Source organism: Scyliorhinus canicula, chromosome 27 (assembly GCF_902713615.1).
Source record: "Scyliorhinus canicula chromosome 27, sScyCan1.1, whole genome shotgun sequence".
Taxonomy (NCBI): domain Eukaryota; kingdom Metazoa; phylum Chordata; class Chondrichthyes; order Carcharhiniformes; family Scyliorhinidae; genus Scyliorhinus; species Scyliorhinus canicula.
This window is the reverse complement of record NC_052172.1, coordinates 17,501,696-17,519,939: the sequence shown is the minus strand read 5'-3', so window position 1 is coordinate 17,519,939 and position 18,244 is coordinate 17,501,696. Positions and strand designations below refer to the sequence as shown.

The 18,244-nt window shown below is 54.3% G+C and overlaps 1 protein-coding gene across 1 annotated transcript in view; it reads right to left on the bottom strand.

Moving 5' to 3' along the window:
* Positions 1-9,529, bottom strand: part of LOC119957882 (HHIP-like protein 1) — a 40,975-nt gene extending 31,446 nt beyond the window's left edge. The window contains 4 exon segments of the mRNA XM_038786056.1: positions 2,835-2,978; positions 6,094-6,728; positions 6,730-6,741; positions 8,936-9,529. Coding sequence (XP_038641984.1) covers positions 2,835-2,978; positions 6,094-6,728; positions 6,730-6,741; positions 8,936-9,247 — 1,103 coding nt within the window. The 5' untranslated portion in view covers positions 9,248-9,529.
* Positions 9,530-18,244: the final 8,715 nt, after the last annotated feature.

Here is an 18,244-nt window from a genome sequence, read left to right as displayed (position 1 = left end):
TGCCTCCTAGCACTAATTCAGTTTTGGATCCAGTTTGTCAAATTGCCAAATTGTGGGCAACACGGTGGCACAGTGGTTAGCCCTGCTGCCTCACGGCGCTGAGGTCCCAGGTTCGATCCCGGCTCTGGGTCACTGTCCGTGTGGAGTTTGCACATTCTCCCCGTGTCTGCGTGGGTCTCACCCCCACAACCCAAAAATGTGCAGAGTAGGTGGATTGGCCACGATAAATTGCCCCTTAATTGGAAAAAATGAATTGGGTGCTCTAAATTTATAGAATTTTTTTTTTTTAATTGTCAAATTGCATTATGGGTGACGGTTACGATAGAGATCAGCCGTGATCTCATTGATTGGCAGAATGAGCTTGATGGGTGGAATTGTTCCGATGTTATCAGGTGAAATCCTTTAGCAGCAGGCTGCTGCATTGGGTGTCACATGTTTTAAAAGGGCGTGCACGCACCACACCACGGGAACATCCCATGTCAAATATGACACTCCCCAGAATAAATGAGGGAGAAGAAACACAAGCCATCAGCAAACTACACTGAGCGACTGCGAGTGGATCTCCAGTGGCTAAAATAGAACACAGACACACTCGCACTCTCACTCACACACCATACACTCTCTCACACTCACACACACACACTCACTAACAGGCAGCACGGTAGCACAGTGGTTAGCACAGTTACTTCACAGCGCCAGGGACCCGGGTTAGATTCCCGGCCTGGGTCACTGTCTGTGCGGAGTCTGCACTTTCTCCCCGTGTCTGCGTGGGTTTCCTCCGGGTGCTCCGGTTTCCTCCCACAGTCCAAAGACGTGCTGTTAGGTGGATTGGCCGTGATAAATTGCCCTTAGTGTCCAAATAGGTTAAGTGGGGTTACGGGGATAGGGTGGAGGTGTGGGCTTGGGTACGGTGCTCTTCCAAAGGGCCTGTGTGGACTCGATGGGCCAAATGGCCTCATTCAGCACTGTAAATTCTATGAACACACAACCACAATCACACACACACACTCACAATCACACACACTCACAAACTCACTCTCGCACACACACTCATACACTCTCACACTCACTCACACAACATTGTCGCAAATATGCACAAACTGTCACACACTCTCGCACAGACTCAATCGCTCTCACATACACCCTTGCGCACAGACACACCGTCACACACACACACACACCCATGCACACACCCTCGCACACACACTGTCGTGCACACACACCCTTGCACACACACTGTCATGCACACACACCCTTGCACACACACTGTCATGCACACACACCCTCACACACACACATACTCTCGCAGACACAAATACTCTCTCACACATACTCTCACACACACACCCTTGCACACACACTGTCATGCACACACACCCTTGCACACACACTGTCATGCACACACACCCTCACACACACACATACTCTCGCAGACACAAATACTCTCTCACACATACTCACACACACACCCTTGCACACACAAACACTAACACACTTACACACACACACACAGTCAAACACACACCCATGCACAGACACAAACACAGTCATACACACTCTCGCACACACACACACACTCTCTCTCTCAGACACACCCACCCATTCTCTCTCACAAACACACTATTACCATCCCAGACCAGACCCCAGCAGTGCTGAGGTACAGGACCGAAACCCCAGTGTTTTATTTTAATTATGTTAGTCTGTGAGGAAAGGATACCTCACTCCAGGAGTGATTTCACACAAGATAGGGAAATGGCTTATCAAAACAAACTTTATTACTAACACAGTATTAAACTAACAGTACTAACACGGGGCTCTCTCACACACTTTCACACATACTATCACTCCCTCTCTCATACACACACATACACACACACTCATTCTCTCACACACACCCTCACACACACATTCTCACTCCCTCTCGCACACACTCTCACACACACTCTCACTGCATCTCACCAACTCACAGACACTAACTCTCTCACACACACTCACTGCCTCTCACCAATTCACAGACGCTAACCCCTTCTCACACACACTCACTGCCTCTCACCAATGCTAACTCCTCACACACACTCACATACACTCACTGCCTCTCACCAATTCACAGACGCTAACCCCTTCTCACACACACTCACACACACTCACTCCCTCTCGCACACACTCTCTCACACACACACACTCACTGCCTCTCACCAACTCACAGACACTAACTCTCTCACACACACACACACACACACACTGCCTCTCACCAACTCACAGACACTCACTCACTCTCACACACACTCTCTGTTACACACACACACACACACTCCCTCTTACACACACTCACGCACACTAACTCTCTCTCACATGCACTCTCTCATACATACACACACATTCTCACTTCCTCTCACACACACTCACTCTCATACACACTCACTGCCTCTCACCAACTCACACTCACACACACTCTCTGTTGCACACACACACACCCCCTTACACACACTCACACACACTAACTCTCTCTCACATACACACACATTATCCCTTCCTCTCACACACACTCACTCTCACACACACTCACTGCCTCTCACCAACTCACACTCACTCTCTCTCACACACACTCTCTGTTGCACACACACACACACTCCCTCTTACACACACTCACACACACTAACTCTCTCTCACATACGCACACATTCTCACTTCCTCTCACACACACTCACACACACTCACTGCCTCTCACCAACTCACACACACTAACTCTCTCTCACAAGCACTCTCTCACACACATACTCTCACATACACTTCCGCTCTCCCTCGCTGTCACACACGCAGAGATTGAAACCTACTTATTCTGGGAATTTCCAAATTTCCCGAATGGATCTCCTGCTCGGCCGCCATCGCCAGTAAAGATGTAGAGAAAGCCATCCATTCCAAACAGCAACTGTCCGCCGTTGTGGTTCGAAGCTGGTTCCACCACCTCCAGAATCACCCTGTCCACAGAAAGATTTGGTTAAATTCCCTTGAACTCATCCCACAGGAAATTAGCTGGGAGTGTGGGAAAATGCTGAGCCAACCCAGCCTGGGAACATCAGCATTTTGGATGTTTGAGTTTGGACAGACTGCAATTGAAAGGGGCTCCCAAAATAGGCTGATTATCGGGGGTCAGGGAGGGGGAAATATTAATCCGTATCCCAGTGAGAGTCAGTGTGTGTGGGACCCCAGTGTGAGTCAGTGTGTGTGGGACCCGTATCCCAGTGAGAGTCAGTGTGTGCGACCCGTACCCCAGTGAGAGTCAGTGTGTGCGACCCGTACCCCAGTGAGAGTCAGTGTGTGTGGGACCCGTACCCCAGTGAGAGTCAGTGTGTGTGGGACCCGTACCCCAGTGAGAGTCAGTGTGTGTGGGACCCGTACCCCAGTGAGAGTCAGTGTGTGTGGGACCCGTATCCCAGTGAGAGTCAGTGTGTGCGACCCGTACCCCAGTGAGAGTCAGTGTGTATGGGACCCGTACCCCAGTGAGAGTCAGTGTGTGTGGGACCCGTACCCCAGTGAGAGTCAGTGTGTGTGGGACCCGTACCCCAGTGAGGGTCAGTGTGTGCGACCCGTACCCCAGTGAGAGTCAGTGTGTATGGGACCCGTACCCCAGTGAGAGTCAGTGTGTGTGGGACCCGTACCCCAGTGAGAGTCAGTGTGTGTGGGACCCGTACCCCAGTGAGAGTCAGTGTGTGTGGGACCCGTACCCCAGTGAGTCAGTGTGTGTGGGACCCGTACCCCAGTGAGAGTCAGTGTGTGTGGAACCTGTACCCCAGTGAGAGTCAGTGTGTGTAGGACCCGTACCCCAGTGAGAGTCAGTGTGTGTGGGACCCGTATCCCAGTGAGAGTCAGTGTGTGTGGGACCCTTATCCCAGTGAGAGTCAGTGTGTGTGGAACCTGTACCCCAGTGAGAGTCAGTGTGTGTGGGACCCGTATCCCAGTGAGAGTCAGTGTGTGGGACCCGTACCCCAGTGAGAGTCAGTGTGTGTGGGACCTGTACCCCAGTGAGAGTCAGTGTGTGTGGGACCCATACCCCAGTGAGAGTCAGTGTGTGTGGGACCCGTACCCCAGTGAGAGTCAGTGTGTGTGGGACCCCTACCCCAGTGAGAGTCAGTGTGTGTGGGACCCGTACCCCAGTGAGAGTCAGTGTGTGTGGGACCCGTACCCAGTGAGAGTCAGTGTGTGTGGACCCGTACCCCAGTGAGAGTCAGTGTGTGTGGGACCCGTACCCCAGTGAGAGTCAGTGTGTGTGGGACCCGTACCCCAGTGAGAGTCAGTGTGTGTGGGACCCATACCCCAGTGAGAGTCAGTGTGTGTGGGACCCGTCCCCCAGTGAGAGTCAGTGTGTGTGGGACCCGTACCCCAGTGAGAGTCAGTGTGTGTGGGACTCGTACCCCAGTGAGAGTCAGTGTGTGGGACCCCTACCCCAGTGAGAGTCAGTGTGTGTGGGACCATTACCCCAGTGAGAGTCAGTTTGTGTGACCCGTACCCCAGTGAGAGTCAGTGTGTGTGGGACCCATACCCCAGTGAGTCAGTGTGTGTGGGACCCGTACCCCAGTGAGAGTCACTGTGTGTGGGACCCGTACCCCAGTGAGAGTCAGTGTGTGTGGAACCTGTACCCCAGTGAGAGTCAGTGTGTGGGACCTGTATCCCAGTGAGAGTCAGTGTGTGGGACCCGTACCCCAGTGAGAGTCAGTGTGTGTGGGACCCCTACCCCCAGTGAGAGTCAGTTTGTGGGACCCGTACCCCAGTGAGAGTCAGTGTGTGTGGACCCGTACCCCAATGAGAGTCAGTGTGTGGGACCTGTACCCCAGTGAGAGTCAGTGTGTGTGGGACCTGTACCCCAGTGAGAGTCAGTGTGTGTGGGACCCGTACCCCAGTGAGAGTCAGTGTGTGGGACCTGTACCCCAGTGAGAGTCAGTGTGTGTGGGACCTGTGCCCCAGTGAGAGTCAGTGTGTGTGGGACCCGTACCCCAGTGAGAGTCAGTGTGTGTGGGACCTGTATCCCAGTGAGAGTCAGTGTGTGTGGGACCCCAGTGAGAGTCAGTGTGTGTGGGACCCCTACCCCAGTGAGAGTCAGTGTGTGTGGAACCTGTACCCCAGTGAGAGTCAGTATGTGTGGGACCCGTACCCCAGTGAGAGTAAGTGTGTGTGGGACCCCGTACCCCAGTGAGAGTCAGTGTGTGTGGGACCTGTACCCCAGTGAGAGTCAGTGTGTGTGGGACCCGTACCCCAGTGAGAGTCAGTGTGTGTGGGACCCGTACCCCAGTGAGAGTCAGTGTGTGTGGGACCCGTACCCCAGAGAGCGTCAGTGTGTGTGGGACCCGTACCCCAGTGAGAGTCAGTGTGTGTGGGACCCCAGTGAGAGTCAGTGTGTGTGGGACCCGTACCCCAGTGAGAGTCAGTGTGTGTGGGACCCCAGTGAGAGTCAGTGTGTGTGGGACCTGTATCCCAGTGAGAGTCAGTGTGTGTGGGAACCGTACCCCAGTGAGAGTCAGTGTGTGGGACCTGTACCCCAGTGAGAGTCAGTGTGTGTGGGGCCCATACCCCAGTGAGAGTCAGTGTGTGTGGGAACCGTACCCCAGTGAGAGTCAGTGTGTGGGACCCATACCCCAGTGAGAGTCAATGTGTGTGGGACCCGTACCCCAGTGAGAGTCAGTGTGTGTGGAACTGTATCCCAGTGAGAGTCAGTGTGTGTGGAACTGTATCCCAGAGAGAGTCAGTGTTTGTGGAACCAATTTATTTATTTATTCAAATAGCCCAATTTGTTTTTTCAATTAAGAGGCAATTTACCTACCCGGCACGTCTTTGGGTTGTGGGGGTGAGACCCACGCAGACACGGGGAGAATGTGCAAACTCCACACGGACAGTGACCCAGAGCAGGGATCGAACCCGGGTCTTCAGCACCGTGAAGCAGCAGCGCCAACCACTGCGCCGCCGTGCTGCCCTCGTGTGGAACCAAATGAATTGAACACTTTGAAGGAGCAATGACTACATTAGGCAGGAGGTTTTATCATTTAAACTGTGGGACAGTTACATGTGCGCTGCCCCTTTAAGAGTCGCTGGCCCTCTGACCTTTCAGATGTGTGGTCCAGAGCGTTCATGTTGCTCGCTAGTAGCTGGAACTCGCTGATGCGGATTCGCTCTGCCTTCCTGGAGAAGATTGAATAGTAGACGTAGACTTTGCCGTTCCTCTTGAAGCTGGGGTGGAAGGCCAAACCCAGGAAACCCCTCTCGTCCCCGAGCCAGGGGGAGGTCAGCACGGCCTTGGTCAGGTTGAGGAACGGCTGGCTGACCTTCGACCCGTTGGCCAGGTAGACCCAGACCAGGCCCACCTGCTCGGCTATGAAGAAGCGATGAGTCCCGTCCGCGGCGTGCAGCATGGCCACCGGGTTGCGGAGTCGGTTGGCCACCTCCTTCAGGCAGATCTGGAGGCAGCCCTCGGAGTCGGCCCCCACCGCCCCCAGGTCGGTGTTGAGGCGGCTGCTGGACAGGACGTTGGGGTAACAGTATTCCGGGTCCCGGAGGACCAGGTAGCCGCAGAACCTCCCCCGGTCCGACTCCAGATCCATCGTCCGCTGGTCCCCGGTCAGGAGGCTGAGGGCCGAGCGGCAACGTTTCCAGAAGTCGGTGCAGTAATCGGGGCAGAGGCCCGGCAGCATCCGAATCGGCGTGTTGGCATCTTCAGCGTCGTACAAATGAGCCGCAAACAGGGGAGCACCTCTGGGCAAGAAAACAAAAGAAATCGCATTTATATGGCGCCTTCCATGGGCCTCGCGAGGCCCGAATCCGTTTCACGGCCTTTGAAGTAATTTCGAAGCCATCTCCGCCCTGTGGGAAAATGGCCGCCAATTTGGGCACAGTAAGCTCCCACACACTGCAACGTGATAATGACAACGCACTCAGTGTTTGCATGATGTTCACTGAGGGAAATATGTTGACGAAGACACTGGCGAGTCTTCCCCAACTCTTCAAATAACAGCCAACAATCTTTAACCCCCCCCCCATCCCCGCTCACACCGACCCGCCTTCCCAGGAAGGGGGCAGCACAGATCTCGGGTTTAATGCCTTGCCCACTATATTTTGTGGTGTGTCCTGTTTGTTGTATTGTATCAGTCTCTCCTAATTGTGTTCCATTTTTATCAGTTTGAAACCATCCCGGAAGAGTTATGTCCCCCCCCCCTCCCCCCCCGGGGATTCATTTCCGGGGCAGAACGGTGGCGCAGTGGGTTAGCACTGCTGCCTCACGACGCCGAGGTCCCAGGTTCGATCCCGGCTCTGGGTCACTGTCCGTGTGGAGTTTGCGCATTCTCCCCCGTGTTCGCGTGGGTTTCGCCCCCCCACAACCCAAAAGATGTGCAGGGTAGGGGGATTGGCCACGCTAAATTGGAAAAAAGAACTGGGTGCTCTAAATTTATTTTTAAAAATGAATCATTTCCAAAGCATTGGCTAATGATTCAGTAAATCCCACCTCCATCCCTCAAAAATGTGCCTTTGGTTCCCTCATTGACATGTGGCGAAGGTCAATTCCATTTCCCGTTAGCCTGGGGGTGGGAGTTAGTTCACTGGAGAGGCCGCTGAGTCAGATACGCTGAGTCAGTATCTGGTAGGAATCTCTCTTGTTACAACTGGACCAGTTTGAAGATGTGGAGCAGCACTCAGACGCCAGCCGGGAACCCCAGCCGGGGGGGCTGACGGGGTGGAGGGGCGGGGCATCGGGGTGGGTGAAGAGAGGAAGAGGAGAGGGCCATTCAGCCCCTCGAGCCTGCTCCACCGTCCATCGTCCGAACCCTTATCTTTGTTCCCACATCCCTTCATATCTTTGATTAACTGATGATCGAAATGACCAACTGGGCGGGGCACCACCGGGGGGGAGGTGGTGGTGGGGGGGGGGGGGGGGGGGGGGGGGGGTGTCACCCGTCCACCCATCGCCAGGAGGACTCGGTCCCTCCAGGAGGTGGGGGACAGGTAGAAATGTCACCGGAGGGCGAGACCCAGTAGCAGCAGCTGGCCATTCGGCCCATCCGCCCTGCTCCACCATTCAATGGGATCAGGGCCCATTTGGTCGTGCGGCCTCAGCTCCACTTTACTGCCCTCCCCCCTCCCCCCACCCCCACCCGGTCGGTCAACAGCCTGTCTAATCCCACTGCAAATATATTCAGCTCCCGCGGCTATCTCGGGGAGGGGATTCCACAGAGCGGTGACCCTTGAACCGTTCGATATGATCGTGGTTGATCCTCTGTCTCGACGCCATACCCCCCCCCCCTCTGTCTCGACGCCATACCCCACGCTCTCGCCATGCCTATTAACGCCTTTACAATCGAGAAATCCATTATCATTCCTGAATATGTTCAGTGACTTCGGCCTCCACAGACGTCTGCGGTCAAGAATTCCGCAGGGCCGCCGCCCTCTGAGTGAAGAGGTTTCCCACTTGACACAGTTGACTTGGGCCCATTCCAGGTCAGCCCAGCAGCAGCTCAATGGGCTGATCCGGAATAAACTCCCATTCCCCTCGACCAAAATCCCACCAGTCTGAAATTCACAATCTCAATCTCCCCCAGCAGAATCTCAAATCCCAATTCCCAACCTGAAATCCTCAAACCCAAATCCTGCGATCGCATTGTTAATTAGAATTCCCCCCGCCCGAATCCCCAAAAGTCCCATTCTCGAACCCAAATCCCGATTCCAGTCAGAAATCTTCAATCACCGTCCCCGAATCGGAATTCCAATTCAGAATGCAGCCAACGATTGCCGAAACCCAATCAGAATTCTCAAACTTAATTCGAGATTCGCAATCAAATTGCTGCCAATCCCAATCGCACCACCCCCTCCGTCAGAGAGTCCAATCCCAAACTCTGCAGCACAAACACGCCCCCACCATGTTGTTTGGAGCCCCCCCCCCCCCCCCCCCCCTCACCTGACATAGGAGTTCGTGGATATACTTTGCACAGACGGAGACCCCCGAATGATGGAAATAGCCCAGAATGTGTTGGTATCTCCGAGCGATGTTCGAATCCATTCGTGTGTCGCAGCAGCCGAACGTGGAGTACATTGTGCAGAAATACAGGGGCTCAGAGGGTTTGAATGGGGGCTTGAAGTCCAGGCACTGTGGGTGCAGAGCAACTCCCGGCATTTGAACAGAAAGCACTAGAAGGATCAGCTTTCCCTTGAACGAACGAGCCATCGTGTCACGGAACGTCATTATTAACAGGCAAGCTGAGAGACTCATTAACTGTTCAGAAAGTGATCGCTCTTTTACCTCTCTCTGCCCTAATATTCTTCCTCCTTTGCCTGAATGTCACGTTCTGTCTGTTTTTCTTGTTCTCCCTTTACTTTCCACCCTTCTGGTTTTCTATTTCCTTGCTTGTCCTCTTTAGTTAGGATCCCTGTTTCTTTTCTGTATTTTCTGTATTTCTTCTCTCTCTCCCCTTTGTGTCTCTCACTTCTCTCTGTGTCTCTCTGTGTCTTTCTCTCTCTTTCTCTGTGTCACTCACTCACCTTTCTTTCTGTCTCGCTCCCTTTCTCTCTCTGTGCCTCTTTCTCTGTCTCCCTCTCTCTGTCTCTTTCTCTCTCTTTCTCTGTGTCTCTCACTCACCTTTCTTTCTGTGTCTCGCTCCCTTTCTCTCTCTGTGCCTCTTTCTCTGTCTCCCTCTCTGTGTGTCTCTCTCTCTCTGTGTCTCTCACTCACCTTTCTTCCTGTGTCTCGCTCCCTTTCTCTCTCTCTGCCTCTTTCTCTGTCTCCCTCTCTCTGTGTCTCTCTCTCTTTCTCTGTGTCTCTCACTCACCTTTCTTCCCGTGTCTCGCTCCCTTTCTCTCTGTGTGTCTCTTTCTCTGTCTCTCTTTCTCTGTGTCACTCACTCACCTTTCTTCCTGTGTCTCGCTCCCTTTCTCTCTCTGTACCTCTTTCTCTGTCTCCCTCTCTCTGTCTCTTTCTCTGTGTCTCTCTTTCTCTGCGTCCCTGTCTCTCCCTTTCCTTGTGTCTGAATCTTTCTCTCTCTGTGTCTCACACACCTTTCTTTCTGTCTCTTTCTCTCTCTGTATCTCTTTCTCTCCCCTTCTCTGTGTCTCTCTTTCTCTGCGTCCCTGTCTCTCCCTTTCCTTGTGTCTGTCTCTTTCTCTCTCTGTGTCTCACACACCTTCCTTTCTGTCTCTTTCTCTCTCTGTATCTCTTTCTCTCCCCTTCTCTGTGTCTCTCACCTCTCTCTCTGTTACGTCTCTTCCCTCTGTCTCTCTCTCTCTCTTTATCTTAGTCTCTCTCTTTCCTCACTGATCTCTCCCTCTGCCTGCCTCGCTCTCTTTCTTTTCTCATTTTCTCTCTCTTCTTCTGTCTCTTCCCTCTGTCCTCTCTCTCTTTCTCTCCCTCCTTCGCTGTCTGCCGGGCTGTGTGTACTGATCTTGTGCAGGAGGGAGGGAGGGAGGGAGAGAGAGAGAGGGAGGGCTGCTGCATTTTTCATCGACACGTGTCTTGAGTTTAGTGAGTTCCAAGTTGCCGAGTCAGTGAGTCTGGTGCAGCTCTCCTGTTGTGAGAGGGGCTCAGGATGTGAGAGGGAGGGAGGACAAAGCGACAGAGAGGCGGGCGGGCAAAATCAAACAAGCCTGGGGGGGGGGGGGGGGGGGGAGAGAGAGAGAGAGAGAGAGGGGGGGGGGGGGAGAAAGGCAAAACACAAACAGAGAAATCTCAGAGGTCAGAGAACAAGAAAATAAATCGGCGAAATGATGAATTTAATTGCATTTAATGACTTTTTTTTAATAAATTTAGATTAGCCAATTATTTTTTCCAATTAAGGGGCAATTTAGCGTGGCCAATCCACCTACTCTGCACATTTTTGGGTTGTGGGGGCGAAACCCACGCAGACACGGGGAGAACGTGCAAACTCCACACGGACAGTGCATTTAATGACTTTTTAATGTAATTGTACAGGCAGCAGGGACTGACCGTGCTACTGTGTTTAGCTGACTCACTCGCAGACAATTAAAAAGCATTGAGTCCATATTTTGTTGCTGCTTAAAGATACTGGATCATCCTTATTCCTCCGACAGTCCCTTTGAAAGGAAAATCTGGGATAGAATCACAGAATCCCGACAGTGCAGAAGGCGGGCGTGGGGTGGAAAATTCCAAAGGGTTTTTCAGCGGGATTCTCCTGGTGCAGGATCCTCCGTCTCGCTGACGGTGCAGACACGTCGCGGGTTTCCCGACGGCCCGGGGGGGGGGGGGGCATCGCCATTGGCCGGGGGGGGGGGGGCATCGCCATTGGCCGGGGGGGGGGGGGGCATCGCCATTGGCCGGGGGGGGGGGGGGGGCATCGCCATTGGCCGGGGGGGGGGGGGCATCGCCATTGGCCGGGTGCCGGAACGGCAACTCCTGCTGCCGGCGGGGTGGGGGCGTCGACCGGCAGATCAAAGGACAAGGAACAATACAGCACAGGAACAGGCCCTTCGGCCCCTCCGAGCCTGCGCCGGTCATGATACCAACAACCCGATCTTTCCAAAGTTTTTAACGCGTGATTATCGGCATCGCTAGGGATCGAAAAAGGCAACGCAGCAGCAGCACCCCCCTCTGGCCCCCCCGTACCCCAGTTTGTTGGTCCGCAGCGCCTTCGCTATGACCCAGGCCACTTCCACCTCTTCGGGGTGTCCAGAGAGAGAGAGAGAGAGAGAGCGACGCGGTTTGCCCAGCTGGGACGTCCCGCTTGGCGAGGAGAGGGTTAACGGTTCGCCAGTCAATCAGCAGAAGGAACCGGGCAGGGGAAGCCGTCTGTTTGTCAGGCAGGAGTTCAGAGGCAGACGTCTCGCGTACGGCAGTGTTATCTGATCCACCCGCCCCCCCCCCCACCCTGAGGTGGTTCTGAAAAGAGCTTGTGGCTTCAGAAACAAAACGTAGGCTGGGAGAGTGTCTCCCTGTGGCCGAGCGGACGCTGCACTGGTCTCGGTGCTGAGGTGGCAGGGCAAGTCCTGTCCGACCTCCCACACGGACACTAAAGGTCTGGGAGGGTGTGTGTGGGGGTGGGTGGGTGGTGGGGGGGGGGGGCGCGGTGCAGGGGGGTCCTCCTGATGTCCTGGCCAATATTTATCCCACGTTCAACACCTGCACACACACACACACACACACACACACAGGTGACCCGGTCATTATCGCAGCGCTGTGTATGGGATCTTGCTGTGCTTAAATTGGCCGGCGCAGGGCAGCACGGTGGCACAGTGGTTAGCACAGCTGCCTCACGGCGCTGAGGACCCGGGTTCGCATCCCGGCTCTGGGTCACTGTCCGTGTGGAGTTTGCACATTCTCCCCCGTGTCTGCGTGGGTTTCACCCCCACGACCCAAAGATGTGCAGGGTTAGGTGGATTGGCCACGCTAAACTGCCCCTTAATTGGAAAAAATAATTGGGTACTCTAAATTTATTTTTAAAAATTGGCCGGCGCGTTTACCACATTCGAATCCACAGGCTGCGGCCCACAGACTCCGGATTTACAGATGGCCTTTGTCAAGGCTCCACTTCTGATTGTCAGCTATCGGGAGATGGGAAGTGGGATGTTCCAGCCTTTGGCACGGCATGAACAGATCCTCTGTCCAAACCACTGGCAGTAACTCTCGCCGCACATCAACAAAGCGGATCCGGCTTCAACCGGCCGCTCTGAACAACTTTCTGGGGTATCTTTGTTTTCAGGTCTGACGGGACCTCACTCATTGTCCGGGGGAGGGGGAGGGGGGGGGGGGGGAGTGATGGTGGGAGAGAGAGAGAGAGAGAGAGAGTGGAGGTGGGGGAAGAGTCAATGTTCTTTACAGCACAAAAGGAGGCCCTTTGGCCCATCCTGTCTGTGCCGGCCATCGAGCACCTATCTCTATTTGAGTAGAGGAGCAGAGATGTTTTACCGCAGTTGTGCGGGAGCCTTGGTTAGGCCACGCCTGGAGTATTGTGGGCAGTTTTGGTCTCCTTCTCTGAGGAAGGATGTTCTTGCGATGGAGGGAGTGCAGCGAAGGTTTACCAGGCTGACTCCTGGGAGGGCGGGACTGTCATATGAGGAGAGACTAAATTGGTTAGGATTATATTGATTAGAGTTTAGAAGAGTGAGAGGGGATCTCACAGAAATTTACAAAATTCTAACAGGATTAGACAGGGTAGATTCGGAAAGAATGTTCCCGATGGTAGGGAGCCCAGAACAAGGGGTCATAGTTTGAGGATAAGGAGTGAACCTTTTAGGACTGAGGTGAGGAGAAATTTCTTCACCCAGAGAGTGGTGAATCTGTGGAATTCGCTACGAAAGTAGTTGAGGCCGAAACGTTGTGTAATTTCAGGAAGGAATTCGATATCGCTCTTGGGGCAAAAGGGATTAAGGGATATGGGGGAAGGTGGGATCAGGGTATTGAACTTGATGATCAGCCATGATCATAATGAATGGTGTAGCAGGCTGGAAGGGCCGAATGGACTCCTGCTGCTTCTATTTTCTATGTATGTTTCTATTCCAATCCCATTTCCCAGCACTCGGTCCGTTGCCTTGTGCGCTGGGGCGTTCCGAGTGCTCATCGAAATGCTTCTTAAATGTTGTGAGGGTCTCTGCCTCCACCACCCTTTCAGGCAGTGAGTTCCAGATTCCCATCATCCTCTGGGGGAAAAGGTTTTTCCTCAAATCCCCTCGAAATCTCCTGTCCCTCACCGTAAATCTACGCCCTCTGGTTATTGATTCTTCCGCTAAGGGGAAGGGGTTTTTCCTCTCTACCCTGTCGGTGTCCCTCATAATCTTGTCCACCTCAATCAGGTCCCCTCTCAGCCCTCTCTGCTCCAAGGAAAACAATCCCAGCCTAACCAGCCTCTCTTCACAGCTGCAACTCTCCATCCCGGGCAACATCCTGGTGAATCTCCTCTGCACCCTCTCCAATGCCATCACATCCGTCCTATAGTGTGGCGACCAGAACTGCCCACAATACTCTCGCTGGGGCCTAACCAGAGTTGTACACAGCTCCATCATAACCTCCCGGCTCTTCTACTCCATGCCTCGGCCAATAAAGGCAAGAATCCAATACACCCTCTTAACCACCCTCTCCACCAGTCCAGCTGCCTTCAGAGATCTGTGAACTTGCACCTCAAGGTCCCTCTGATCCTCCGCACTTCCTCATGTCCGACCGTTCATTGTGCATTCTGCGGTGAGCCACGTAGGGCTACGTAAGGCTGTTGTATATATGTTCACTATTGTTCTACTGTTCTATTACTGTCATTATCTCCACTGTTGTATATACTTACTGTTATTGCTGTTCTGTTATTGGTTGTTGCTGTTGCAATGTTGTTATTGGTGCAGCTGTTGGCTCCGCCCCTCTGAGGAGGTATATAGGCCGTCGATCTGGGGCAGTCTTGCATTGTGGGAGGAGCTACAGGTTGGCACACTTTTAGCCTATTCAAGCATCGGTTCACTACTACTCAGCGTCTCGACTGAATTGATGTCCATCACATTCCCTTGTCTTGTTAGACCTCCCAAAGTGCATCACCTCACACTTTTCAGGGTTAAATTCCATTTGCCACTGTTCTACCCGTCTGACCAGCCTGTCTATATCGTCCTATAAATCTAAGGCTTTCTTCCTCGTTAGTTACCACACACCAATTTTCATGTCATCTGTGAACTTACTGATCCTACCTCCCCCATTCACATCCAGATCCTGAATGTACACTAGACACAGCAGGGGACCCAGCGCCGACCCCTGCGGAACACTGGACATAGGCTTCCAGTCACAAAAACAACCTTTTTTTTTTATAAATTTAGATTACCCAATTATTTTTTCTATTAAGGGGCAATTTAGCGCGGCCAATCCACCTACCCTGCACATTTTTGGGTTGTGGGGGCGAAACCCACACAGACACGGGGAGAATGTGCAAACTCCACACGGACAGTGACCCAGAGCCGGGATCGAACCCGGGACCTCAGCGCCGTGAGGCGGTTGTGCTAACCACTAGGCCACCGTGCTGCCCACAGAAACAACCTTTGACCTCCACTCCTGCCACTGAACCACGTTTGGGTCCAATTTGGCCAATTGCCCTGGAATGAATTTATGCCCAAAGCAGCACTGTCTGAAAACGGTACCCCGCCCCCCCCCCCCCCCTCCACCTGGTTGAAGGCTTTTTCCGTTTCCGTGGAGATGATCACCTGTGGATCGAACCCCCCCCCCCTCTGACGAGGGCGGCGGCAGCACCACATTCAGAAGCTTCCTAACATTGTCCGATAACTGCCGACCCTTCGCTGTCCGTGTTTCGCTCAGGACGAGGCTGAGGTCACTGGCCCGGTATACACGGTGTGATTTTGGTTGGTTTGCTGTTGGTCAGCGCTTGACCTCTGAACTTCGACCTGACAGCTAACCAGGGCCTTGGCCTGATTTCAGCATCTGGGGGCAGGTTGCCGGTGATTATTGATCGACGATTATTGATCTGTTCCCTCCCGCCACGAGCGACTTGTCGCTCAATGAGGCGCGACCTGCTGAGTGAGTAACGTCAAGTCGACGTTGTAGTTAATCCCGGTCTGTGTTTCCCTCCAGTTTTACATGTCGGATACCGAGTTTGTCCCTGATCTTACTCACAGTTAAAACTGCCAGGTAGCTTTGAGAGACCAGAGGGAGTAAGGGACATAGCCAAAGGGCAAATTCATCATTTGTCATCTGCGGCTTCGATGGACTTGCTGCTGTTTTATTGGAAGCAACACAGAGCAGCGATGGACAACCCAGGCACAACACAGAGCAGCGATGGACAACCCAGGCACAACACAGAGCAGCGATGGACAACCCAGGCACAACACAGAGCAGCGATGGACAACCCAGGCCTGTGCGTGGGCCGCAAGAGTGACCCTCCTCATTCACGGGGGGGGGGGAGCAAGATAGAAATCGGCCTTGTTCACTAATCACGACCCCGTGAATAAGATTAAATGCATTTAATACCGACGAATATTTCATAACCGGTTACAGAAGATACTCAATTATTTATATATTAATAGAACCGTCATCAACTTCAAATGGAAAAAACAAAAGAAATATTTACACTTTGGGCAGAGAGGGAGCGCCCGGCTCTCACAGTCAATGTTGTGAGCAATCAGCCCGCCCCTCACTTCACTCGGCCCCTCACTTCACTCGGCCCCTCACTTCACTCGCCCCTCACTTCACCCGCCACTCACTTCACTCGCCCCTCACTTCACTCGCCCTCACTTCACTCGCCCCCTCACTTCACTCGCCCCTCACTTCACTCGCCCCTCACTTCACTCGGCCCCTCACTTCACTCGCCCCCTCACTTCACTCGCCCCTCACTTCACTCGCCCCTCACTTCATTCGCCCCTCACTTCACTCGCCCCTCACTTCACTCGCCCCTCACTTCACTCGCCCCCTCACTTCACTCGGCCCTCACTTCCCTCGCCCCTCACTTCACTCGACCCTCACTTCACTCGCCCCCTCACTTCACTCGCCCCTCACTTCACTCGCCCCTCACTTCATTCGCCCCTCACTTCACTCGCCCCTCACTTCACCCGCCCTCACTTCACTCGCCCCTCACTCCACTCAGCCCTCACTTCACTTCACCCCTCACTTAACTCGCCCCTCACTTCACTCGCCCCTCACTTCACTCGGCCCCTCACTTCACTCGGCCCCTCACTTCATTCGCCCCTCACTTCACTCGCCCCTCACTTCACCCGCCCCTCACTTCACTCGCCCCTCACTCCACTCAGCCCTCACTTCACTTCACCCCTCACTCACTCGTCCCTCACTTCACTCGCCCCTCACTCCACTCAGCCCCTCACTTCACTCGCCCCTCACTTCACTCGCCCCTCACTTCACTCGCCCCTCACTTCACTCGCCCCTCACTTCACTCGCACCTCACTTCACCCGCCCCTCACTTCACTCACCTCTCACCTCACTCGCCTCTGACTTCACTCGCCCCTCAATGCACCCGCCCCTCACTTCACTCGCCCCTCACTTCGCCCGCCCTCATCTCACCCGCCCCTCACCTCACCGCCCCTCACTTCACCCGCCCCTCACTTCACTCGCCCTCACTTTACTCGCCTCTCACTTTACTCGCCCCTCATTTCACTCGCCCCTCACTTCACTCGCCCCTCACTCCACTCAGCCCCTCACTTCACTTCACCCCTCACTTCACTCGCCCCTCACTTCACTCGCCCCTCACTTCACTCGCACCTCACTTCACCCGCCCCTCACTTCACTCACCCCTCACCTCACTCGCCTCTCACTTCACTCGCCCCTCACTGCACCCGTCACTCACTTCACTCGCCCCTCACTTCACCCGCCCCTCACCTCACCCGCCCTCACCTCACCCGCCCCTCACTTCACCCGCCCTCACTTCACTCGCCCCTCACTTTACTCGCCTCTCACTTCACTCGCCCCTCATTTCACTCGCCCCTCACTTCACTCGCCCCTCACTCCACTCAGCCCCTCACTTCACTCGCCCCTCACTTCACTCGCCCCTCACTCCACTCAGCCCCTCACTTCACTCGCCCCTCACTTCACTCGCCCCTCACTTCACTCGCCCCTCACTCCACTCAGCCCCTCACTTCACTCGCCCCTCACTTCACTCGCCCCGCACTTCACTCGTACCTCACCTCACCCGCCCCTCACTTCACTCACCCTCACCTCACTCGCTCTCACTTCACTCGCCCCTCACTGCACCGCCCTCACCTCACTCGCCCCTCACCTCACCCGCCCTCACCTCACCCGCCCCTCACCTCACCCTCCCCTCACTTCACCCGCCCCTCACTTCACTCGCCCCTCACTTTACTCGCCTCTCACTTCACTCGCCCCTCATTTCACTCGCCCCTCACTTCACTTGCCTCTCACTTCACTCGCCCCTCACTTCACTCGCCCCTAACTTCACTCGCCCCTCACCTCACTCACTCCTCACTTCACTCGCCCCTCACTTACTCGCCTCTCTTCACTCGCCTTCACTTCACTCGCCCCTCACTTTACTCGCCCCTCACTTTACTCGCCTCTCACTTCACTTGCCCCTCACTTCACTCACCCCTCACCTCACCCGCCCCTCACTTCACTCGTCCCTCAATTCACTCGCCCCCCACTTCACTCGCCCCGCACTTCACTCGTCCCTCACTTCACTCGTCCCGCACTTCACTCGTCCCTCACTTCACTCGCCCCTCATTTCACTCGTCCCTCACTTCACTCGCCCCTCATTTCACTCGTCCCTCACTTCACTCGCCCCTCATTTCACTCACCCCTCACTTCACTCGCCCCTCACTT